Raw genomic sequence first — 26,133 nt, forward strand, 5'->3', positions numbered from 1 at the left:
ATTCTATGGTGAAAACCCAGATACTCATGCCTACTTTCTACCACTGACCATTGCTTTCCCACGTATCTGTCTATCCTACTAATCTTCAGTTCAGGTATTTTATTTTATTTTTTTAATTCAAAATAAAGTATAGATATCTATAAATTTTCTTCCAGTGCTTTTTTTTTTTTTTTTTTTAAGATTTTATTTACTTGACAGAGACAATGAGAGAGGGAACACAAATGGGGGAGAAGGAAAAGCAGACTCCCTGCTGAGCAGGGAGCCCGATGTGGGGTTCAGTTCCAGGATCCTGGGATTATGACCTGGGCTGAAGGCAGATGCTTAATGACTGAGCCACCCTAATGCTTCTCCTAATGCTTAGCACTAAAGCACTCTCCTAATGCTTAAAGCATCGATACCATTATCTTTCTCTTTTGTTATTGTTGTTGTTTTTGAGGTAAAATTTACCTACAGTGAAATGCTCACATGTCATAAGCTTACCTTCTTTGAAAATATTTTTTATGGACATATAATTCATATACCATAAAATTCACCATATTAAAATGTATAGTTCGGTAGCTTCAAATATAGTCACAAAGTGGTGCAGGCATCACAACTGATTCCAGAACATTTTCATCACTCCAATAGAAACCTTTACCCTTTGTAGTCACTTCTGTGTCCCCTCATCCTCTTCTTCACTCACTAATCATTAATATATTTTAAACAGTTGTTAGTCTAATTTTTAGTGGTTTTTCTAGGGATTACAGTTACCCTCTTACAATCCAGTTTGGATTAATACCATTTTAGTGTGAGTAACATAAAAAAAAAACAAAAACCTTTGCTCCTGTGTGGTTTCATCCCCTCCCACTGCTTCATTTTATTATTTTTATATAAATGACATCTTTATACATTATAACTATATCAACAGTTTTCTAGTTACTGCTTTATGCATTTTTAAATCAAAAGAATTGAAAAAGGACAGTCTTTAGTAACTATTTTGGGCAGATCTACTAGCAACAGATTTCTTTAGTTTTTGTTTATCTGGGAATGTCTTAACCTTATCTCCTTCATTTTTGAAGGTTGATAGTTTTTTTTCCCCCTTTTTAACACTTTGAATAGGTTAACCTACAAAGGTTCCATGGTTTCTGATGAAGAATCAGCTGTTAATCTAACCTAGTATCCCTGTGTGTGTGTCTAATCTCTTCTGTCTGCTTTCAAGTTTCTTGTTTTCTAGCTTTTAATAGTTTGATATTGATGTGTCTAGGTTTGGGTCTTTTTGAGTTCATTCTATTTGGTGGTGGATGAGGTTTTTCGATTTGTAGATTAATGGTTTTCATCACATTTGGGGAAGTTTTTGGCTATTATTTCTTCAAACAATCTTTGTCTTTTCTTCTTCTCTGGCTCCTATTATCCATGTATTTATATGGTTGATGGTGTCCTATAGGTCTCTGGGGTTCTGTTCATTTTTCTTCATTCTTTTTTTTTTGTTCCTCAGACTGAGTACTTTGACCTGCTTTTTAAGTTCATTGATTCTTCTGCCAAATCAGATGTACTCATGAGTACCTTTCAGTTTTTGTTTCTTTAAATTGCAGAACTTTCATTTGGTTCTTTTTTTTTTAAATATTTTATTTATTTATTTGTCAGAGAGAGAGCGAGCACAGGCAGACAGAGTGGAAGGCAGAGTCAGAGGGAGAAGCAGGCTCCCTGAAGAGCAAGGAGCCTGATGTGGGACTCGATCCCAGGACGCTGGGATCATGACCTGAGCTGAAGGCAGCTGCTTAACCAACTGAGCCACCCAGGCGTCCCATTTGGTTCTTTTTTTAAAATTCTATCTCTTGTGCTCTGTTTGGTGAAACTCTGTTCTCATCCTTCATTATTTACTTTATGATTTCTGTTACTTGAATGCCTTATGAAATACCTGATTTAAATTTTTGCCTAGTAAGTTCAGTATCTAGGCTTTCTCTGAGACAATTTATATTTACTGCTTTTTTCCCCTGTGTATGGGCTGTACTTTAATATTTTTGTCATGGTTCAGGTTTTTTTTTGTTGAGAATAAGACAGTTTAAATAATATAGTGTGGCAGTTCTGGCAGTCAGATTCATCCCTCTCCCCAGGGCTTGTTGTTTGTTTCTTCTGTTTGTTGTTGTGTACTTAACCCTCTAAACTAATTCTGTAACATCACTACTTTTTAAAAAATTTTTTATTTATTAGAGAGAAACCACACATGAGGGAGGAGGGGCAGAATAAGAGAGAGAAGCAGCCTCCCTGTTGAGCAGGGAGCTTGATGTGGGGCTCTGTCTCAGGACTCTGGGATCATGACGTGAGCTGAAGGCAGACGCTTAACCAACTGAGCTATCCAGGCGCTCCTGTAGCATCTGTATTCTTTATCTTGTGTTGCCACTGAAATCTCTGTGTAGCTTTAGTGGTCAGGTAATGATTGGACATTTTCCCTAAATGTCTGGAACCAAGTCTTCCAAGCTTTTGTCAAGGGATGCATATCTGTTTGCATAGTGGAGTATGTTTTCAATGTTCTGGCAGGAGGTTTACAACTCTGCCTTAGTCTTCATTTCTTGCTTGCACAGAACCTCAATGTCAGCCAGAAATGAGAGATTAGTACCTTCTGCATGCTTTCTTGAGCATGTATATAGTCCTGCATATGAGTGTAATGTTTTCTAGTCTTATGAATATCCTGGAGCTTTTATTTGTATTATTTTTAAAAATTCAATTAGCCAATGTATAATGTATCATTAATTTCAGATATAGTTAATTCATCAGTTGTGTATAATACCCAGTACTCATTGCATCACGTGCCTTCTTTAATGCCCATCATGCAATTACCTCATCCCCTCACCCCTCCCCTCCAGCAACCCTCAGTTAGTTACCTACTGTTAAGAGTCTCTCATGGTTTTTCTCCCTCCCTGATGACTTCTCTTTAAGTTTTCCCTCCCTTCCCCTATAATCCTCTGTACTGTTCTTACATTCCACATATGAATGAAACTATATGAGAATTGTCTTTCTATGATTGACTTATTTTGCTCAGTGTAATACCCTCCGCATTGATGTAAATGGTAAGTAATCATCCTTTCTAATGGCTGAGTAATAGTCCATCGTATATATATACCATGTCTTCCTTTTTTTTTTTTTTTTTTTGTAAAGATTTTATTTATTTATTTGACAGAGCACAAGTAGGCAGAGAGGCAGGCAAAGAGAGAGGGAAGCAGGCTCCCTACTGAGCAGAGAGCCCGACGTGGGGCTCAATCCCAGGATCCTGAGACCATGACCTGGGCTGAAGGCAGCGGCTTAATCCACTGAGCCACCCAGGTGCCCCTATACCATGTCGTCTTTATTCATTTATCTGTCGATGGACATCTTGGCTCTTTCCACATTTTGGCTATTGTGGACATTGCTGCTATGAACATTGGGGTATAGGTGCCCCTTCAGATCACTACATTTGTATCTTTGGGGTAAATACCTAGTAGTGCATTTGCTGAGTCATAGGGTAGCTCTATTTTTAACTTTTTGAGGAATCTTCATACTGTTTTCCAGAGTGGCTGCATCAGTTTGCATTCCTACCAATAATGTAAGAGGGTTCCCCTTTCTCCACATCCTTGCCAACATGTGTTATTTCCTGAGTTGTTAATTTTAGCCGTTCTGACTGGTGTGAGGTGGTATCTCATTGTGGGTTTTCTTCTTCTTCTTCTTCTTTTTTTAAAGATATTATTTGTCAGAGAAAAAGCAAGAGAAAGTGAGCAAGCTCAAGCAGGGAGAGTGGCAGGCAGAGGGAGAAGCAGTCTCCCTGCTGAGCAAGGAGCCTGATGCAGGAAGCTGAACCCAGGAGCCTGGGATCATGACCTGAGCTGAAGGCAGATGCCTCATTAACTGATCCACCAGGGGTTCCCTCTCATTGTTGTTTTGATTTGTATTTCCTTGATGCCAAGTGATGTGGAACGTTTTTTCATCTGTCTGTTGGCCATTTCTATGTCTTCATTGGACAAATGTCTGTTCATGTTTTCTGCCCATTTCTGACTGGATTGTTTTTTGGGGTGCTGAGTTTAATAGGTTGTTTATAGATTTGGATACTAGCCCTTTATCTGATATGTCATTTGCAAATATCTTTTCCCATTCCATAAGTTGCATTTTAGTTTTATTGACTTTTTCCTTAACTGTGCAGAAGCTTTTTATCTTGATGAAGTTCCAAAAGGTGATTTTTGCTTTTGTTTCCCTTGCCTTTGGAGACATGTCTAGCAAGAAGTTGCTGTGGTTGAGATGAAAGAGATTGCTGCCTGTGTTCTTCCCTAGGATTTTGATTAATTCCTATCTCACATTTGGGTCTTTTCATCCATTTTGGGTTTATCTTTGTGTATGGAATATATAAGAAAATATAAGAAAGTGGTCCAGTTTTTTTTTCTGCATGTTGCTGTCCAATTTTCCCAGCACCATTTATTGAAGAGAGACTGTCCTTTTTCCATTGGATATTCTTTCCTGCTTTGTCAAAGATAAGTTCACCATAGAGTTGTGGGTCCATTTTTGGATTCTCTGTTATGTTCCATTGATCTGTGTGTCTGTTTCTGCCAGTACCAGACTGTCTTGATTATTACAGCTTTGTAATATAGCTTGAAGTCTTGAATTGTGATGCCACCAACTTTGGTTTTCTTTTTCAACATTTTTTGGCTATTTAGGGTCTTTTTTTTTTTTTTTTAAGATTTTACTTATTTATTTGACAGAGAGAGATCACAAATAGGCAGAGAGGCAGGCAGAGAGAGAGAGGAGGAAGCAAGCTCCCCACTGAGCAGAGAGCTGGATGCGGGACTCGATCCCAGACCCTGAGATCATGACCTGAGCTGAAAGCAGCGGCTTAACCCACTGAGCCACCCAGGCGCCCCTTTAGGGTCTTTTTTGATTCCATGAAGATTTTAGGATTATTTGTTCCAGCTCTGAAAAATGCTAATGGTATTTTAATAGGGATTGCATTGAATGTGTAGATTGCATTGGGTAACATGGACATTTTAATAATATTTGTTCTTCCAATCCATGAGCATGGAATGTTTTTCCATTTCTTTGTGCCTTCCTCAATTTCTTTCATAAGTGTTCTGTAGTTGTTTTTTTTTTTATTTATTTGATTTTTATTTTTAAAGATTTTGTTTATTTGAGATAGACTGAGAAAGAGAGCACAAGCAGGGCAGAGGGAGTGGGAGAAGCAGGCTTCCCATGGAGGAGGGAGCACCATAGGGGGCTAGATCCTAGGACCAGGTGATCATGACCTGAGCAGAAGGCAGACACTTAACTGATTGAGCCGCCCAGGAGCCCCTGTGTATTCTCTAGATTTTAGAGTACAGATCCTTTGGTTAGGTTTATTCATAGGTTTTTTTATGGGTTTTGGTTCAATTGTAAATGGGATCAGTTCCTTAATTTCTCTTTTTTCTGCCTCTCTGTTAGTATATAGAAATATAACTGATCTTTATGCATTGATTTTATATACTGCCACATTGCTGAATTCCTGTATGAGTTCTAGCACTTTTGGAGCAGAGTCTTTTGGGTTTTCCACATAAAGTATGCCATCTGCAAAGAGTGAGAGTTTGACAACTTCCTTGCCAATTTGAACGCCATTTATTTTTTTGTTGTTGCTTGATTGCTGAAGCTAGGACTTCTAGTACTATGTTGAACAACAGTGGTGAGAGTGGGCATCCCTGTCGTGTTCTTGACCTTAGGGGGAAAGCCCAGTTTTTCCCCATTGAGAATGATATTCTTTGTGGGCTTTTTCATAGATGGCTTTTATGATAATGAGGTATGTTCCCTCTACCCTACACTGCGGAGAGTTTTAAACAAGAAAGGATGCTGTCAAATGGTTTTTCTGCATAAATCGAGGATCATATTTTGTCAAATGGTTTTTGTGCATAAATTGAGGATCATATGGTTCTTATCCTCTATTAATGTGATCTATCATGTTGATTGATTAGTAGATGTTGAACCACCCTTGTATCCCAGGAATAAATCCCACTTGATTATGGTAAATAATCCTTTTTATATACTGTTGGATTCTATTGGCTAGTATCTTTTTTTTTATTATTTTAAAGACTTTATTTATTTGATAGAGAGAGAGCACAAGCAGGGGGAAGAAGCAGAGGGAGAAGCAAGCTTCCCACTGAGCAGGGAGCTTGATGCAGGGCTCGATCCCAGGACCCTTGGATCATGACTTGAGCCAAAGGCAGACCCTTAACCGATTGAGCCACCTAGGCACCCCATTTGGCTAGTATCTTGTTGAGACTTTTGGCATCTGTGTTCATCAGGGATATTGGTCTGTAATTCTCCTTTTTCATGGGGTCTGTTTTGGGATTGAGGTATTGATGGCCTTGTGAAATGAGTTTGGAAATTTTCCTTCCATTTCCATTTTTTGAAACAGCTTCAGTAGAATAGGTTCTTTTAAATGTTTGGTAGAATTTCCCTGGGCAGCCATCTGGCCCTGGACTTTCTTGTTTTTTAGGAGATTTCTGATTACTCCTTCAGTTTCCTTTCTGGCTATGGGTCTATTCAGATTTTCTACTTCTTCCTGTTTCAGTTTGGTAGTTTATATGTTTCTTGTGATTGAGTTCAAGTTTCAAAGCATTGTGGTCTGAAAATAAGATATTTTCATATTTCATATTGGGAATAATCCCAATCTTTTGGTATTGGTTGAGACCTGATTTGTGACCCAGTTTGTTATCCATTCTGGAGAATATTCCATGTGCACTCACAAAGAATTTGTATTCTGTTACTTTAGGATGGAATGCTATGTATATATCAGTGAAGTCCATCTGGTCCAGTGTATCATTCAGAGCCCTTGTTTCTTTATTGATCTTCTGCTTAGATGATCTGTCCGTTGCTGTGAGTAGGGCATTGAAGTCCCCAGCTATTATTGTGTTATTATCAATGTGTTTCTTTAATTTGGTTATTAATTGGCTTATATAGTTGGCTGCTCCCAAGTTAGGAGCACAAATATTTATATTTGTCAGATCTTTTTGTTGGGTAGACCATGTAAGTATGATATAGTGTTCCTCTTCATCCGTTAGTATGGTCCTTGGTTTAAAATCTAATTTGTCTGATATGAAGATTGCTACCCAGCATTCTTTTGGTGTCCATTAGTCAAAAGATGATAAATTGTTACCCATTCCCTCACTTTCAGTCTGGAAGTGTCTAAGTCTAAAATGAGTCTCTTATAGATACTATATGGGTGGGTCTTGCTTTTTTATCCAATCTGATACCCTGTGTCTTTTGATTGGAGCGTTCATCCCATTTACATTCAGAGTAATTATTGAAAATAAGAATTTTAGTGCCATTGTATTACCAGTAAAGTCCCTGTTTTTGTAGATTGTTTGTTTCTGGTGTATGTTATTTTTGGACTGTCTCTTTGCTTACAGGATCTCCTTTAATATTTCTTGCCAGGCTGGTTTAGTGTTCACAAAATCTTCTAATTTCTATTTGTCCTGGAAGCTCTTTATTTCTTCTTCCATTTTGAGTGAGAGCCTTGGTGGATAAAGTATTTTTAGCTGCATGTTTTTCTCATTTAGTACCCTGGATATATCATGCCCACCCTTTCTGGCCTGTCATGCCTCTGTGGACAGGTATGGTGCCAGCCTTACGTTTCTACCCTTATAGGTTAAGTACCTCTTGTCCCAAGCTGCTTTCAGGATTTTCTTTTTGTCTTTGAAATGTTCAAGCTTCACCATTATATGTTGGGGAGTTGATCTTTCTTTATTGATTTTGAGAAGAGTCCTCTCTGCCTTTGGATTTGCTCTAATATACCTTCTGCCCACCTCCCTCTTCTTCCTCAGGGACACTCAATACTTCTAATATTGTTTTGTGTTATGGTATTATTGATTTCTTGAAGTCTCCCCTCATGGTCCATTTGTTGTTTTTCTCTTTTCCTCAGCTTCCTTCCTTTCCATCAACTTACCTTCCCTGTCACTTACTCTCTCTTCTGCCTGATTTACCCTAGCTATTAGAGTCACCAATTTAGACTTCATCTCAGAGCATTTTTAATTTTAGTCTGATTAGATTTTATTTCTGCACTAAGAGATTTTCTAGTGTCTTTATGCTTTTTTCAAGTGCAGCTGGTAACTTTAGAATTGTTTTCCTGAAGTTCAGCTGTGACATTTTACTTATATTCTTAATAGATCTGTGACAGAGAGTATTACCTCTAGTTCTTTATTTATGTTGGGAATTCTTTCTTTTAGTCATTTTGCCCAAAGAAGAATAGATGAACAAGAGAACAAAATAAAAAATGTCAACCACAACCCAAGTGAAATACATACTAGACAAATTCAGAGGTCAGAAACCAAAAAACAAAAAGGGGGTGGGGAAGAGAAAATATAATCTCTCAGGTGGACAAAACGGTGATCCAGTTGGTCTTGTGTGTATTTGGTCTGTTTGTTAGAAGGCCCAAAATGTAAAGAAATGAAAACATATATATATATATATATATATACACACAAAAAAAAAGAAAAGAAAAGAAAATTGAATACAGTGAAAGTAAGCCAAAAAATAAAGAATATGTCTTTAAAAATGTAAATGTAAAAAATGAAAGCTAAAAAAGGACTTAAAAACAGTTGATAAAATAAGAAACTAGTTGAATAGGAAGAAAAGGAAAAATTTACCCTGAAAGGTAAATGAAACCCTTGAATTCTATATACTATTTTCCCCTAGTGCTAGAGTTTTGCAGGCCTGTGTCCTCCATAAACTTGGACTGGAGCTGGTCTTCTGGGGGTGGGGTCTTTTGTGCTGATTCTCAGGTGTCTTCGCTTTGGTGGAGTTGTACCACCCCTTGCCAGGGAGCCAGGCTCAGTGTAAGCTGCTTCTGCTTGCTCTATGTGGTTTTTGTTACCTGAAGGCTTTCCATGCCTCTTGAGAGGATAGAGGGGCTCTATCTCCAGTCAGAGCTGAAGGATTCTGGTCCCCTTTCTTTAGTAAAACCTCAGGAATAAGCCGTCTTCCCTTTTATGTGAACCAAAGTCTGCAGATTACTGCAGTGCTTGTCCTCACTGATCTGCCCTAGGGGGAGGAGAAGGGTCACCATGTTTCTGCCCTTTGCAGGGCCTCCGCACAGAGAACTTTTTCTGGATCATGCTGCAGTATGTGGTTTATGGCAAACTCCGCTGAGAGCCCCCTTCCAGCCTTGCTGAACAAAACCAGTTTCCCTGCCCCACAGACACTCCCATTCTTTCTTTGACCCCAGGGATCCTGAGACCACACTGTCCCACCTAGGATTCTGCCCCACTTTACCAGCTGAGCACCTTTCAGGCAGGGACATCTCTCACTGGAGCAGATTTCTAAAAGTTCTGATTTTTTGCTCTGGGACAAATCACTTTCTAGTAGCTGGCCTACAGAAGCTCCCTCCCCAGCCATTTATCTTCAGCTATATCCCATGCCCTTAGATTCACTTCTCTGTACCTCCTACCTTGCAAAAAGTGGTTGATTTTCTTTTGTAGAGTTTCAGCAATTCTTTTCTTATATCTGTAGTTGAATTCATAGGTATTCAGAATGATTTGATAGTTAGCTAAAGTTAAGGGACCGGATGAAATGAGGTCTCCTACTCATCTGCCATCTTGTCTCCCCTTAAGCCTATTCTGGAGCTTTTAAAAATCACTAAGGATCTCTCATTCTCCAGATTTTCCTTGTAAGTTTTTGGCCAGATTCTTTATATTCTCTTGATTGCCTTAGTCAGCTGTGATCATAAACCGTTGCCACTAACTGTTTTTGACAAATGACCAACTGCAAAAAGTGGTTCACAGTGATCAAGTTCTGAGTTAGGTTGAGTAAAGACAGAGCTTGCAAGTGGAGGTTCCTAGGCATAAGTCAGAGAACTCTAATAATGCCAGTTGTATGGGGAAGGGCTTTGAGGGAACTCCAAATTTACTCCAGTGACTCCTGCCCGGCTGGCTGGTTTTCACCATGATTCAGGGCTCTCAGTTTTCAAGGCTTCTATAGAACTGGTGAGAAGAAAATGGAATACTGCATGTTAAAACATCACAGAGCTCACTGTTCTCACTGAGATTCATCTGTGTATCTTGAAGAAACACTCCTTCGATTGTTCCAAGCCTTTGGTTAATAGAGTTCTGAAAATGTTGATTTTTGACAGTGCTTTCAGATGTTTTCATTGGTTTTATCAATGTTCGGGTTTTCATAGGTCCTTACTTTACCTTTATAGAAGTGGTCACTCTCTTAACTGATTTTTGACATATGTATTCACCCCTGTAATCCAAACCTCTCTTTACATGTGCAACATTACTTGAACCTAAAAAATGTGCTCATCATCACGTAGGCTCTGTTATAATCATTGCCTTAGAAGTCAAATTAGATACCTAGAACATAATTGTAATACTATGTGTTCATTTAATTATTTTGTGGAAAGAAGAAGTATGCTGGGTGGTCCTAATTCAGATGTATGTTGGATTAGTGCTACTTTCTGCACTTTCAACTTAATTAGCAATTAAAAGTTTCTCAACTTAGCCATTTTTTTTTTTTAAATAAAAATACCATGCCACATGGCCCACTTCCCTTGCCATTTTTTTAGGTTGTGGAAATGGACTCTCAACAGGATTTTCCCAAAGAAAAAGCTCCTGTGTCTTCAGTGTATTTCTGTGAAGATGAGCTTTCATTTATCTTGATATTTGTATTATTTGAATTCAGAGAATGAGTATGTAACATTTAGACATCCTGCTTTAATTTGGTTATTTTTGTTGTGTCACACAGACTTATTCCAGAAGCTCTAATAGGGATCTGTGGCCATTTGTCAGTTTGTTGGAGGTGAAGGTTTTATTGTGGGGTTATTATTCCTTTGGTAGAGTGAGACAGTGAGATGTAAATATACATATGTAGTCACTCTACCCTATTTCCTGGGCACCACTTATATATTGTTTTTTAGTTTCTTTTTACTAATTTGATTACACCTCCTGTTCCTTTTTCTTACTTTCAACACCTTTTGTGATTTGTTTCCTTTCAGATTTTGTTTCTCTCTTCTAATGGAACACTCTTACTTTGAAAAGATATAGTGTCATTTTATATTGTATCAAGTATTTGATTGAGATGTGTTTTGAAATTCTTTTGGACTGTGATATGAATTTATTCCTGAGGCAGGTGACTTTCTAAATTCTCCAAAGGATTGCTTCTACAATGCAAGATTTATCTTGAGGTCAGATTATCTTCCTCTTTTCCTTACTTTCATGAAGGGGTATTTATATAATCCTTGAGTGTGAGTACAGGAAATTTTCTGGATTTAATTATGGAAATCTGAAATGAAATTTATATTCACAATCTTATTTGCCATGATTAGGTTTTTCCCTGGGTTAGAGTTGTATGGATGGTTTGGGTTGAAAGGGAGACTTACTTCCTGGTGACTATGTCCATTCCTTATCAGTTAACAGAATTTCTTAGTCTTGAATCAATTTAAGTACATGCGTGTTGTTTTATCTTGGAGCTGCTCTCTCTCTAAACTTTTATGTACTTACTTATATGTTTTAGGATAGTATTTGGGGTCAGGTATTTTTAGCCTGTTTCCTAGAAGTATTGCCATGGTAATTAAAGTCTTAGAACCCATTTACTTAAAAAAAATTTTTTTTTTTAAATTTTTAAGTTATCTCTACACCCAGTGTGGAGCTTGAACACACAATCTCAAGAACAAGAGGTTGGTGCTTCAGCCAGACACCCTAAACCCATTTACTTCTTATTTTTCTTATTTTTTTTTTAAGCTTTTATTTATTTATTTGACAGAGAGAGATAGATCACAAGTAGGCAGAGAGGCAGGCAGAGAGAGAGAGAGGAGGAAGCAGGCTCCCCGCTGAGCAGAGAGCCCGATACAGGCCTCGATCTCAGGACCCCGAGATCATGACCCGAGCTGAAGGCAGAGGCTTTAACCCACTGAGCCACCCAGGCGCCTCCTTATTTTTCTTAATAGACATCAGGTTCATAGAATTTGACTAATTACAATTAATTACAAATTACAATTTATAACAGTTCATCAATTCAGGCATTGAATTTTTTAAGGTTTATTTATTGAAAAATTTAATAAGCTGAATAACCAGAATTTACCACCCAAACCAGTAAGTAGCACATTTTCTGTAATGTACATCTGTGTGCCCCTCCCTTATTCTGTTTTTTTTTCTTCTCACCAAAGTGAATCACTGTTTTGAATTTTTATTTCCTTATTTTTTTTAAGATTGTATTTTATTTATTTGTCAGAGACAGAACACACAAGCAGGAGTGGCGGCAGACAGAGGGAGAAGCAGGCTCCTCACTGAGCAAGAAGCCTGATGCAGGATTTGATCCCAGTACCCTGGGATCATGACCTGAGCCAAAGGCAGACAAAATCCCTATTTCCTTATTTTTTTATAAATCTAATTTTGCTTATTTTTTGATGCTGCAAAAAAAGGATAATTATACTATTTGTAATTCTACGAAGGACTTGTATTTTCACTTAATACTAGGTTACTAAGATTTCAACTTTATGTGGGTCTGTAGTTCATTTTTTTCATAACCACAAAATATCCTTTTGTGTATATTTAAAAGAAATCATACTGTATTTAATCTAGTCTCCAGTCAGTGGGCATTTGGCTTCCCCTACTACATTTGGCATTATGAGTAATACTGTCTTGTAAGTTGTATAATTGTGTGTGCATATGTGTGTATGCTGTTATACAGTGTTATGTATGTTTGCTAGTCCAAATTTACAGAAGTTCTTAGGTACCTAGAAGGGAACTTTGTGGGTTATAAAGATGAAAGTTCCAGTATACAAGGTAATGGCAAATTGTTGTTGTTTTTAAAGATAGTATTCATTTATTTGAGCGAGAGAGTGAGCAAGCGAGAGCGTGCACGAGCTGGGATAGGGGAGGAACAGAGGGAGAAGCAAACTCCTTGCTGAGCAGGGAGCCCAATGTGGGACTGTACGATCATGACCTGAGCCTAAGTCAGATGCTTTCTGACTGAGCTACCCAGGTGCCTCAGTAAATTGCTTTCTAAAGAGATTGTATTTATTTATTCATACTTCACTTATGAAAGTTTGAGTTTTGTTTTGTTTTTGTTTTAAGTTTGAGTTTTAAAACTCACTTTGGAAGCCATTTGGGTATGTTAAGCTTCTTACAGAAGGACTTTTAAACTATTACTTTGATTTTGTTAGCAGAGTTATAATATTACTTATTGACTTAGTTTTGTAAGTTATATTTTACTTGGAGTTAGTCCATTTCATTAAATTTTCAAGTTTATTAGTGTATAGTAATTGGTAACATTTCAAAGAAACAATGTTTGATAAATTAAATTTTTTTCGATTGCAAATTTTTTTCTTTTCAAATTCTTTGATTTCTGCTCTTTCTTTATGTCCTTGCTTTAGTTTTATTTTGATTTTTTTGTAGAAAAGATTTTTTTTTAATTTTATTTTTTAATGTTTTACTTTTCTTTTTTTTTTTTTTAAAGATTTTATTTATTTATTTGACAGAGATCACAAGTAGGCAGAGAGGCAGGCAGAGAGAGAGAGCGAGAGAGGGAAGCAGGCTTCCTGCGGAGCAGGGAGTCTGACACGGGACTCGATCCCAGGACCCTGAGATCATGACCCGAGCCGAAGGCAGCAGCCCAAACCACTGAGCCACCCAGGCGCCCCTGTAGAAAAGATTCTTGTGGAATTTTTTTTTTAAAGATTTTTATTTATTTGACAGACAGAGATCACAAGTATTCAGAGAGGCAGGCAGAGAGAGGGGGGGAAGCAGGCTCCCCGCAAAAGAGAGCTCGACTCGGGGCTCGTGACCTGAGCCGAATGCAGAGGCTTTAACCCACTGAGCCACCCAGGTGCCCCAAGATTCTTGTGGAATCTTAGACAAGTCTCAAATCAATAATCTAAAGTGAATATTTTGCGCTGTGAATTTTCTTTTTCTTTTTCCTTTTCTTTTTCAGAGCGGGAGGTAGGGGAGAGGCAGAGGGAGAGAGAGAGAGAGAGAGAATGACTTTTAAGCAAGCTCCATGACCACGTGGAACCTGGCACAGAGCTTGATCTCACAACCCTGAGATATGACTGGAGCCCAAATCAAGAGTCAGACACTTAACCCACTGAGCTACCCGGGCATCCCTATAAATTTTCTTTTAAGAACTACTTTCACGATAGCCTACGTTTTGATAATGCTATATATTCATATGCCTACAGTTTGGTGTATTTTTTATTTCCTTTGCAACTTGTTATTTGATCCATAGATTGTTTTAGGAAGATGTTATTCAGTTTCCAAGTGTTCTTAACATATTTCCTCTTGTCTTTATGTTGATGTCTAGTTTGATTTTTATTATGGTCAGAGAACATACTCTATATATACTCTTTTAAATTTGTCAAGATTGTTTTGTGCTCCAGGATACAATCTGTTTTGGGGAATTTTCTATGTGTTCTTGAAAAGAATATGTATTCTGCTGTTGTTGGGAGGAGTGTTCTGTAAATGTCAGTTTGATCCCGTTGGTTGATGTTATTATAAAAGAACTACTTTTATGTCCTTGTTGGTTTTCTGTGTGGTCGTGACTAAGATAGGTTTATTGAAGTCCCCCCCCCCCTTATTTGCAAGTGTATTTATTTCTTTTTTCAGTTCTCTGAATTTTTGCTTTGTGTATTTTGAACTTGTGTTATTTTGTGTATACACAGAATTGTTATGCATTCTTGGTAAGTACATCCTTTTATCATTATGTAATACTCTTCTGTCCCTGGTAATTTTCTTGCTCTGAAGAGTATTTTATGTGCTGTTTGTCAGCTATTCTTTTCACTCAGGTTTATCTGGTATGTCTTTTCTCATCCATTTTCTTTAAACCTACTTGTATCATTATATTTGAAATGAGTTTCTTGTAACTTTTTTTAATGGGTCACTCTGCCAATTTTATTTAGTGTGTTTGCATCATTACATTTACTTGACTACTGGTATATGTAATAGGACTTGTGTGTAATGTTATAATTTCTGTTTCCTTTATTTTTTATTTTTCTTTTCTGACCTTTTTATGGATTACTTGAACATATTTTACTATTCCATATTTTACTTTTTTCTTTATAAAGTGATTTTGAGTATTTTTTCATTTTGTTTTTGTTTTTTAGCAATCCCTGTAGGTAATACTGTATATATAAAACATTACATTGGGGCGCCTGGGTGGCTCAGTTGGTTGGGCTGCTGCCTTCGGCTCGGTTCATGATCTCAGGGTCCTGGGATCGAGCCCCGCATTGGGCTCTCTGCTCCGCAGGGAGCCTGCTTCCCTCTCTCTCTCTCTCTCTCTGCCTGCCTCTCTGCCTACTTGTGATCTCTGTCTGTCAAATAAATAAATAAAATCTTTAAAAAAAAAAAAAACCACATTACATTGTACTAGTAAGGTATTTTACCACCTAAAGTGACTTGAAAGTGAAATATTCCCAAGTTATTTAGGTTCCTTAACACTCTCCCATTTATAATTTAGTTTTCTTTCTTTCTTTCTTTCTTTCTTTCTTTCTTTCTTTCTTTCTTTCTTTCTTTCTTTTAAAGATTTTATTCATTTATCAGAGAGAGAGAATGAGTGGGGGCTTGGTGGTGGGTGTTGACGGATAGGGCAGAGGGAGAGGGAGAAGCAGACTCCTGGCTGAGCAAGAACCCTGATGTGGGGCTTGATCCTAGGGCACTGGGATCATGACCTGAGCCAAAGGCAGATGCTTAACCAACTGAGCCACTCAGGTGCCCTGTAATTTAGTTCTTTTAAGTATTATCTCTATGTACATTGAGAACCATATCAAATAGTGTTATTTTGATTTCAGCAATCTACTATAATTTTAAAAACTCCAAGAGGAGAAGGGTGACCTATTTAATTTACCCATGTATTTGTTTTCATGTTCTTCATGTCCTGGTGATAATCTTCTATCTACTTTGTTTGATGTTAATATAGCAACTCCAGCTTTCTTTACATTAGTGTTAGGATGCAAAGTCTTTTTCCAAATTTTTAACCTGTTGTCACTTTATAGTAGGCAACATATAGTTGTGTCTTAAAGTTTTCTCTGCTTAATTGGGGATTTAGACCAATTACATTCACTGCAATTATTGTTATGTCTGTTCTTTATTTTTCCCCCGACTTATTTAAAATTGAGTGTCTCGTGTGTGTAATTCTATTTTATTTCTTTCCTTTGTTGGATTACTGGTTGTTACTCTTGTTTTACTATAATTTTAGGATTAAAAATATATATCTTTAATTTGTCATAGTCTATCTTAAGTAATATGCCATTTCACATCCACTTCACATACAGTATTAGTACATCACAGCAGTAATATCCTTGTCATTTACTGTCTTGATCTTTTGTTCTTACACCTTTTACATTGATATATATTAAATATTGAACTGTATTCTGGTTTTCTTTTTTTTTTTTTTTAATTTAAGATTTTATTTATTTGACAGAGAGAGTAATCACAAGCAGGCAGAGCGGCAGACAGGGAGGGGTGGGAAGCAGGCTCTTCACCTAGCAGAGAGCCCAATGCAGGGCTCTGTCCCAGGACCCTGAGATCATGACCTGAGCCAAAGGCAGAGGCTTAACCCACTGAGCCACTCAGGCACTGCTGGCTTTCTTTTAAACAGGATTCCTTCCCTCTAGTTAATTGACACATTCATTACCTCACATATTTACCTTTTTTTTTTTTTTTTAAGTTTTATTCTCTTAGCAGATTTCAGTTATACAATAGAGTGTTAGTGCTAGATCTTCAGAACTTACTCATCTTATGACTGAGAGTTTCATTCTTTTACAACTTCTCCCTATTTCCTGCATTTCCCAGCTCTGTCAACCAATATATTTGTAGTTTTTCCATTTTCTCTTCTTTCCAGTTCTACACTTGTGTGAGATATTTTCCTTTGGTCCTTCATGTCTTTTATACCCACTTTGACATTTTCTGTTCCTTTTCTTTTTAAATTTCTTATGGGAACATACTTTCAGTGTATCTTTGTGTTTTCTAATTCTTCCAGCTATGCCACATGTAGTGTTTAGCTTTTCCATTGAGTGTAATAGGGGTTCTGGCCTCACCCCTAATTCTGTTTATATCTGATATTGGGAATGGACACCTAGCCTATATTTTGAGAGACCACGGATGCCTACTCTCCAGAGTGGTGTTAATGGTTCCATAAGAGGTTCTTTTGTCATGATACATGGAAGTAAGAATGTCTTTGCTATAATTCCTATATTCTTCAGAGAATATTTTTTAAAGTTTTGAAGCAGTAAACAATTTTGAAGGGACAGTTGTAGGGGCAGTAATATAGATAAGGATATAGGCATTTATTTAATCTTGTTTGCTGAGAGAGTTTATGATTTAGTAGGGTGGGTCCAAGAATGTGCATTTTTTGAGTTTTTTGTGATGCTTATAACGGGTGGTCTGGGGAATATATTTTGAGAACTGCTGGATTAGGTGGTATCTTGACTTTGGGTTCTGATTCCTTTACCTTGAATAAGGGTATTGTCTAGCTTGGGGATAATTTTATTAACACTTAATAAAAGTTCGATAACAATTTCCTTTGGTACCTAAGTAGCCTGTTTAAAATCACTGCATTAATGTTTTATTTTTAGTGATCATTCAGGATATGTTCGTCCAGTACCAGTGCCACGCAGTTTAAATAGTGATATTTCCTATTTTGGTGTTGGGGGCAAGCAGGCTGTTTTCTTTGTTGGACAATCAGCCAGAGTAAGTAAAAGGTTTCTTATAAATGAAAGTTGATTAAAAATATTTTGAGGTTGATTCTAAGTGTGTTAACCAGTTTAACTTTTAGGAATTTTTAAAGTACTCTTGTTAATATTTAACAGATGATAAGCAAACCTGCAGATTCCCAAGATGTTCATGAACTTGTGCTTTCTAAAGAAGACTTTGAGAAGAAGGAGAAAAATAAAGAGGCAATATATAGTGGATATATTAGAAACAGAAAGGTATGATACATTGTAACTCGTTATAAAGTTGTTACTGATGGACAGATGATAGAGACAATTTTTCTTTCAATTTCTATCCAAGATACTTAAACTCTTGCTTTAAAAACTTGAAGGTATGACATTTTCAAATTGTGTTATTTTTTATTTTTTTCCTTTAATCATGTGAATAGCAAAAAGTGACTATTTACATGCTTTTTCAGGCTGGAAGTCTTCAGGCAGCAACTTGTCTCGTAAAGCTAGGTTCCCGGAAATTGCTCATACGATTGTAAACTTTTTTCCTTATATTGAGATTGAATTTTTAAATCTTTTTTGGTCTAACAGTTTCAAGTTAGAGTAGAAAACAGTTACAGGATGATAGGCTTTTAGGAAATCAGAGCTCCAGAGAAATAAATGAGTTATTTATATCTGTTAGATATTTGTAATTAGATTCCAATTTTAGTAAGTATAATGTTAACAAATTTGTATCATGGTGATGAGTATATAGTATTTATTGTATGATTCAACTTTTCTCCACTTGAAACAGTTTAGAATTTTTTTTAATGTTTTTTAAGAATTATTATTCTTTTTTTTTTTTTTTAATTATTATTCTTAAGTAGGCTTCATGCCCAACATGGGGCTTGAACTCATGACATGGAGACTTAAGAGTCATGTGCTGTGCCCACTGAGACAACTAGGTGCCCCTAAAATCTTTATTTTAAAGTAATTTTGAGCTTCTTAAATTCTTTTCTGATTGTAAAACAAGTTGTAAAAAATGTATAGGAAACTTAAAAATTGTCTCATTCTGGGAAGAAATTTCTAGTTGAATTTCTAGTCTAACTTATATGCTCACAGGGCTTTTTTTTTTTTTTAATATAATTTTTTATTTTTTATAAACATATATTTTTATCCCCAGGGGTACAGGTCTGTGAATCACCAGGTTTACACACTTCACAGCATTCACCAAAACACATACCCTCCCCAATGTCCATAATACCACCCCCTTCTCCCAAACCCCCTCCCCCCAGCAACCCTCAGTTTGTTTTGGCTCACAGGGTTTTTTTTTTTTTTTTTTTTTTTTAATTTTAAATTTTAAATCCAGTGTTGTTAACATACAATGTTATATATTAGTTTCAGGTGTACAATATAGTGACTAAACAATTCCATATATTACTGAGTGCTCATCAAGATAAGTATTTACCTGAAACTAATGTAACACTGTAACATTGAAATTAAAATAAAACCTCCTTATTGGCATCTTGAGTTGGGGGTGGGAGAGAAAAGTGTACTCTTAATCTCTTTCATATACTTACTTTTAAAAAATATTTACCTTTTGGAGTCCACATTTCTTTAACATTTTGGGTATTTCTTCATTTTATGAAATATTTTTATACACACACTCTTTTCCTAGGTTCATAGTATTTGTCTGTATTGTAATTTATTCTGTTAAGCATTTAACTTAAAGGATTCTATTATAATTATAAATATTCTATTTATAAATTCTATTATAATTATAAATATTCTATTATAATTATAAATAAGGACACCATGAATGTCCATGAATGTCCTTGCATAACATTTTGTCCAAATAAGTTTTATCTTCATACAGATTATAATTTTAATAGAGTGACAATGAATTTGAACTTCTTAAATGTTCATGGTGTAGATTATAAATTGCTTTTCTAAAAGGTTAAACCCAAATCAGATACACTCCTGAAAATAGTATGTGGAAGTGCCTATCTGATAATTTCCTTGTTTTTAAAAAAGGAGTGGAGGGGAGTAGCAAAATGCTGGCAATTTGACAGGTGAAAATAATACTTTTTCTTTATTAAGTGGACTGAATTCTTTTCTTATATTTATAAGCCACTTTTTTCTATATAACTTAACATTCTCCTCTGTCCAGAAGAGTTCTTCATTTTGCTCATCCAACTTTTTTCCTTTTTATATTTGTTGCATTTATTACAATTTACACATCTTATTATATTTACATAATAGTATTCCATCTTTGTCATCTTATGTTACCACCACGAAAACCTTTAAGGTATATTTGTGGAAATATTTGCCATGTCAAAACAGGTGAAAAATAGGAAATAATTTAAGTGATTTTCAAAACCGTACAGGTGTGATACACCTTGGGTAGAACTAATATCTCTTGGGTCATCACTTCTGCCATTTTTGCCTGTAATTTGTGCTTAATTTGTGCCAACAAACATCTCATGGGTACTACTAATAAGCCCCTGGTCCTTTTTTTTCCCCTGGCCAGTCTTTTCCAGCCTACTTTTTGGCTTCTCCAGCTCTTATAAACAGTCTTGTGTATAGAGTTGGTGGCTCTTGATTTACAACCAGGAGTCTTGCTTTTTCTAGGGGCAGTATACATGCTGCTTAACGCCAGCAATTCTCCGAACTGTATTTCTTGTCAAGGCTTTTAAGATTGAGTCACTGAATCAGGCTGGACTCCATCGAGGAAAAATCATTCTAGACACTTCAAACAGAAAAGATTTAGAAAAGGGAATTAGATGCTTGCATAATTATTCAAAGGGCTAGGAATGCTCTGCCTTAGAGAAGGATAATGGGACACTCTGAATTGACTTTCAAGGGATGCTGCAACATCTGCTACAGTCATGTAGCTGGAGGACCACCACTGGCTCAGGAACTTAGAAACATCCTGCCTTATCTGTGATCCAGGAGTTGGAAAGGTCTTGCTGGTGCAGTTCTTCTAACACCAAAACACAGACCTTTTGGCTATAATAGTTGCTTTATCAATGCTAACGCTTGAAGCTGGAACCTGGATATCAGTTGTTCAGTACCTGGTGTAATAACAGAAAACATTAAAGAAATATCAGGAAATGGCCTTTGTCTCATTTTCCTCTTCTAAAGTTTTGGCTGCTACATCTAATTGGTGAAACCTAATGTGCCCCACAACTTAAAATGTAAGGGAGTCTGAAAAGTCTGAAAAGGGAGTTTGGCTTTCCAGTCTCTGTAGTCCAGGAAGGGACTATAAAAGGTGGGATGAATGGATGCTGAATACCAACTGATCATGTCTGGGGTACTCATTTCCCATTTCAGTTAGATGCCTTTCTCTAGATGTTCCATGAATATCTCACTTTTGGTACATCTGAAATAAAATATTATCTACCAACCTTTTCTGTTCCTCCTCCTTTCTCGCTTTTTCCCCAACTACTCTTTGCAATTAACAGCATCCCCTGACCAAGTAGTTAGTAATTATAATCCTGTTAATCATTCACCATTCTGTTCTGTCTTTTAACATAGTTTTTCATCTGCCCTCTCTTCCATCCATTGTCACTGCTTGATTCAGCCTTTCCAGTCTCCTCTTTCATCATGTATTTATCATATACTTTAAACTACCTTGTTTGCTTTATACTCTCAAATCTTTCATGTTCTCATTGGGCTAGAATGTTCTATTCATGTTCTGGGTAAACATTACCCTCTTAACTCTTAACTCTGTAGCTCTTGGTTCATATCTTTATAACGGCACGTTGTTTTGTAATCATTTGTTTTTCATCTATCAGAATTTGTAGGGAGGGAGGGCACTAGTCTAATTCTTATCTTCCTTGTGTCCATGTTGAGTCATAGAACTTGGAAGTGTTCAATAAATATTTGGTAATGAACCTACATCACTAGTAAACTCAAGCTAATCCACTAGCTCTCAGAGTATATAAAATATTACTTGTATACTATATGTTGTAGCTGTAATATTAGTGTATAGGGATGCATTGGAATGGTTTTGGAGGGTTTGTTTTTATTTTTAGGAAGTGGTAATATGTGCTTATTTTTAAAAAAATCAGCCAGCTTCCTAGATATAATAGTTCAGTGTGTATCATTAAAAGCTTTATGTATATAGCAATATACGTAGTATGTATATATGCATGTAATTTTAACACATAAAGTCTTAGAGTAAAAATCAAGACATTCATAATTCTTATCCACAAACACTCCTTACTCTTTCCCCTCCCCACTTCCCTTCTAAGCAAGCTAAAGTCTCTGAAAGTGGACTAGGGTACAGGATTATTTTATTCCCTTTTAAACACAGTGCCTTTGGGCTAAGCCAGCTGGTTTCAGCCTACATCCCAGTTTTCTTGAGCATGGAGGGCTGGGCATTTATTTGTCCCTACCAAGTTAAGTGTTAGGTATACCAAGTAAGGACTCATTCCATCCTAGGGTAAGTAAGTATCTTCCGTTTTTTTTCAGCATTTTTAAACTCAGTATACACACATACACACAAATACATTTTTACCTTTTATGAGTCTAAAATTGATTTAATCAGCATTGTGGTAATAGGGTGCTCCTGTATGTATGCCAGTTTAGCAGTCTGTGTTAAAATATCCTGTTCTAACAGCATTGCTACATACTCAGCTGATTTGTTTTGGGCTGTTTTCCTTCAAAAGTTTTTTGAAGCCCATTTATGAAACTAAGTGAATCATATTAGAATTAATGTAAATGTTATTTGTATATTACATTAAGTGTATTTAATTTGTTGTATTTATATTCACTCTCCTAGCCATCTGATTCTGTTCACATTACAAATGATGATGAAAGATTTCTACATCATCTTATCTTAGAGGAGAAGGAAAAAGATAGCTTTACTGCTGTGGTTATCACAGGAGTACAACCAGAACACATACAGTACTTGAAAAATTATTTCCTTCTTTGGACAAGACAGTTAGCGTAAGTACTTGATTCAGGACATGTTGCTATGTATTCTTTTTAAGACGGAAAATATTAGAGATACATTGAAACTTCTTGGCTGTGTGCTCTGCTTCTGTCTCATTTCCTTCCCTTCCTTGCAGTAACCAGTACTCCAGTACTCTAATGATGGCATTAAAACAGTTCTCTGGGGTGCCTGCATGGCTCAGTGGGTTAGGCCTCTGCCTTTCAGCTCTGGTCATGGTCTCAGGGTCCTGGGATCGAGGCCCACATTGGGCTCTCTGCTCAGCGGGGAGCCTGCTTCCTCCTCTCTCTCTGCCTGCCTCTCTGCCTACTTGTGATCTATCTCTCTCTGTCAAATAAATAAATTAAATTAAAAAAAATTTTTTTAAACAGTTCTCTGTTCTGTAAGTATTTATTGAGTACCTGTAACATATTGATAATCATTTGAGGGGCAGGCTTATAAGACCTATGATAAAATTTAAAATAAACTTCAGTGATCTCTCTCTCTCTGTCAAATAAATAAATAAAATCTTTAAAAAAATAAATAAACTTCAGAATGTATCAAATTCAGCACCATCATGTTCATATTCCCCTTTTGTGTCGTCTTTATAGCACCTATCATAATCTTCCATACCATGTATTTTCATTTTTTTCCTGCCTTCCCCCATTGGAATGGAATTTTATGCACTTTTTTTAATGCACTGCTATATCCCTAGTGTTACCTGTTAAATAGTAGATGCTCAGTAAATGTTAATCAAATGAATGCGTGAAGTCTGTTAAAATAATGTATGCAAATGTATTAATAGTACTGAAAATAAATCTTTGGATATCTATTCCAGGAAAACTTTTAGAGAGTATAACATATTCCATTAGAACAAATCATCAGAATATTTAATGGTTCTTAGTTTTTTCCCGTAGTTAAATAGTAAGTATCATTTAGTGGATTGCTTCAGTAATTTGCATTAGTCCACATTACTGAGTCTTGCAGAAATGGGTACATCTGCACGTAATTCACTTTTTTCTTTTTAAATTTTTTTTAAAGATTTTACTTTTAAATACTCTCTACACCCAACATGGGGCTCCAACTCAAAACCCTGGGATCGGGAGTTGCATGCTCCACCAGCTGAGCCAGCCACGTGCCCCCCACCCCATTTTTTAAAAGTGTTTTTTCACGGGGCGCCTGGGTGGCTCAGTGGGTTAAGCTGCTGCCTTCGGCTCAGGTCATGATCTCAGGGTCCTGGGATCGAGTCCCGCATCGGGCTCTCTGCTCGGCAGGGAGCCTGCTTCCCTCTCTCTCTCTCTCTCTCTCTCTGCCTGCCTCTCCATCTACTTGTGATTTCTCTCTGTCAAATAAATAAATAAAATCTTTAAAAAAAAAGTGTTTTTTCACATTTATTCAAAAGGTGATTACGCTTAAGATTATTTTATTTTATCTTTTAAGATTATTTTATACATAAATGCCTACTAATAGTTTAAATTTTTTCTTTAATGGGAAAATTATTTTATTTTTATTTTTTTATTTTTAAGATTTTATTTACTTATTTGAGAGAGAGTGTGAGAGAGAGAGAGAGCACAAGCAAGGGAAGGGTATAGGGAGAAGCAGACTCCCCACTGAGCAGGAAGCCCCGTGTAGGACTTGATCTCAGGACACTAGAATCATGTCTGAGCTGAAGGTAGACATTTAACTGACTGAACCACCCAGGCATCTGGAAAATATTTTTATTTATTTTACCTTTTCTCTTGTGGAATATTGATATTTATTGACTGTAATCCAAGAATTTTAAATAGGACTTGGGAATTTTTATTCTCTAAATCCATATTTCATTAGCTATTTTGTAATTATTTCTTTTAACTAAAGGAACTCAGTGTACATAACACATAATTAGAATATAATCTTGCTCAACAAATAATAACCTATTATTTTAACCATTCTTTGAAACCTATCTGTTAAGCTAATTACAGCACTCTTTCTGAATGTGTTATTTTAACCTTACTGTTGATAATGATGTTAACACTTTTGAGGTGCATGAAGAAAGACCTGAAGGTTTCCACTGATTTCCTTTTATCTCAGTGTTTTAAAGAGTAGCTAGGATAATTTTTTAAAATTAAAATTCATACAAAGGAATTTTGCAAATTCCTGTTTGAAGAGTAATGATAGATGTAATATGTTTTAGCCATGAATAATCTCACCAAAATATCTTTTAAAACATTCTGAATTAGTGATTTTTGAAGGGATAATGTTGAGTTTATTAAGGCTAATAAATTCAACATTATCCCTTCAAAAAATCACCGATTTTGGTGGGAATGTTGGAGTGAGATTGTCTTGATGCTATAGGAAAGGAGGGAAGAGTGTTACAGGATGATACTCATATTGAGAAGATAATTTAAAGATTACCTAATCCTGCGTACTCCCTGATACTTAAATCCTTTCTAGAATTCCTGATAAGTAAATTATATTATAGTCTTTTGCCTTCTGGTTTTCATTTTTTTGGTAAACTATACTTTTGGAAGGTATACACTTTGTGGGCTTTTTACGTTGGAAAGGCTTGGACTGTAGTCCACCTTTTAAATTGTAGTTCTGTAACCTTAGGTAAAGTATATAAACCCCTTGCATCTCAATTTCTGTATCCATAAAATGAGGTGTAATAATACCTCCATCTTAGGATTATTTTTACCATTAAATAGGATACTGTATTTAAGAATGCTTAGTATTAAAAAAAAAAAAGAAGAAGAATGCTTAACATAGGGGCGCCTGGATGGCTCAGTCAGTTAAGCATCTGTCTCTTGATTTCCACTTGGTCATGATCTAAGGGTTATGAGATCAGGCCCCATGTCAGGTTTGAAATATTCTCTCTCCTTCTCCGCTTTTCCTCCTGCATGCCCCACCCTAAAAATAAATGCTTAGTATAGCTTAGTACCTACCAAATAGTAGTTATAAAATATTTTTTTGTGGATTATTATAAGAACTGTAATTTTTATAAATTAAATTAAATTAAAAGTATAAAGTTATTTTTCTGTATTTTAGGCATATTTATCATTACTATATTCATGGCCCAAAAGGAAATGAAAAACGTACATCAAAAGAAGTTGGACCTTTCAACAACATTGATATTGAAGTAAGATAAAAATCTTTCTTAGAATATTACAGATTATGAGTATCTGTTCCAGTTCCAAGTGACTCTGGATAAGGAAAATCAGTTAGATCACCTCTCTTTCCCTGTGTTTCTCGAAAGTACTTTGGCAATTTGATATTTAAGTGACGAGGTCATTGCTAGATGTATTTGGGTTTTGAACCTTTATTTACTATAGTGTTTGATTTCTCTTTTTCCTCTGTCTTCTGTAGAGATATGAGTAGTTGCTGAACAGCATGTCTCAAAGCAGGGAGAAAAAGGGTATAAATGTTTCTCTTTGTTCATAGAAGTCTTATGACAATGAAGTAAGATTTAGAAGCACAGAACATTTGAATATTGGGTTCTCAATATCCTTTCCCACACACTGGAAAGAATTTCACATTATCCTTGTCCCACTTCCTACCTCAAGCATGAAACTTAAAATGTACCTCTTAGTATCTCTTCATCAGCTCTGCTTTGCTCTTTTTTTGCTTACAT

General features: G+C 36.2%; 1 protein-coding gene across 2 annotated transcripts in view; it reads left to right on the forward strand.

Annotated features, from left to right (window-relative positions):
- SMCHD1 (structural maintenance of chromosomes flexible hinge domain containing 1) overlaps nt 1–26,133 on the forward strand; it is a 148,007-nt gene that overhangs the window by 18,989 nt on the left and 102,885 nt on the right. Inside the window, exons 6-9 of one of the 2 annotated variants that reach the window (XM_082698930.1) lie at nt 17,528–17,642; nt 17,762–17,881; nt 22,377–22,543; nt 25,551–25,641. In XM_082698930.1, coding sequence (XP_082555056.1) covers nt 17,528–17,642; nt 17,762–17,881; nt 22,377–22,543; nt 25,551–25,641 — 493 coding nt within the window. The remainder of the gene's footprint in view (nt 1–17,527; nt 17,643–17,761; nt 17,882–22,376; nt 22,544–25,550; nt 25,642–26,133) is intronic. The other variant, XM_082698931.1, reaches the window with a different exon arrangement.

Source organism: Mustela nivalis (assembly GCF_964662115.1).
Source record: "Mustela nivalis genome assembly, chromosome: 14".
Lineage (NCBI taxonomy): Eukaryota > Metazoa > Chordata > Mammalia > Carnivora > Mustelidae > Mustela > Mustela nivalis.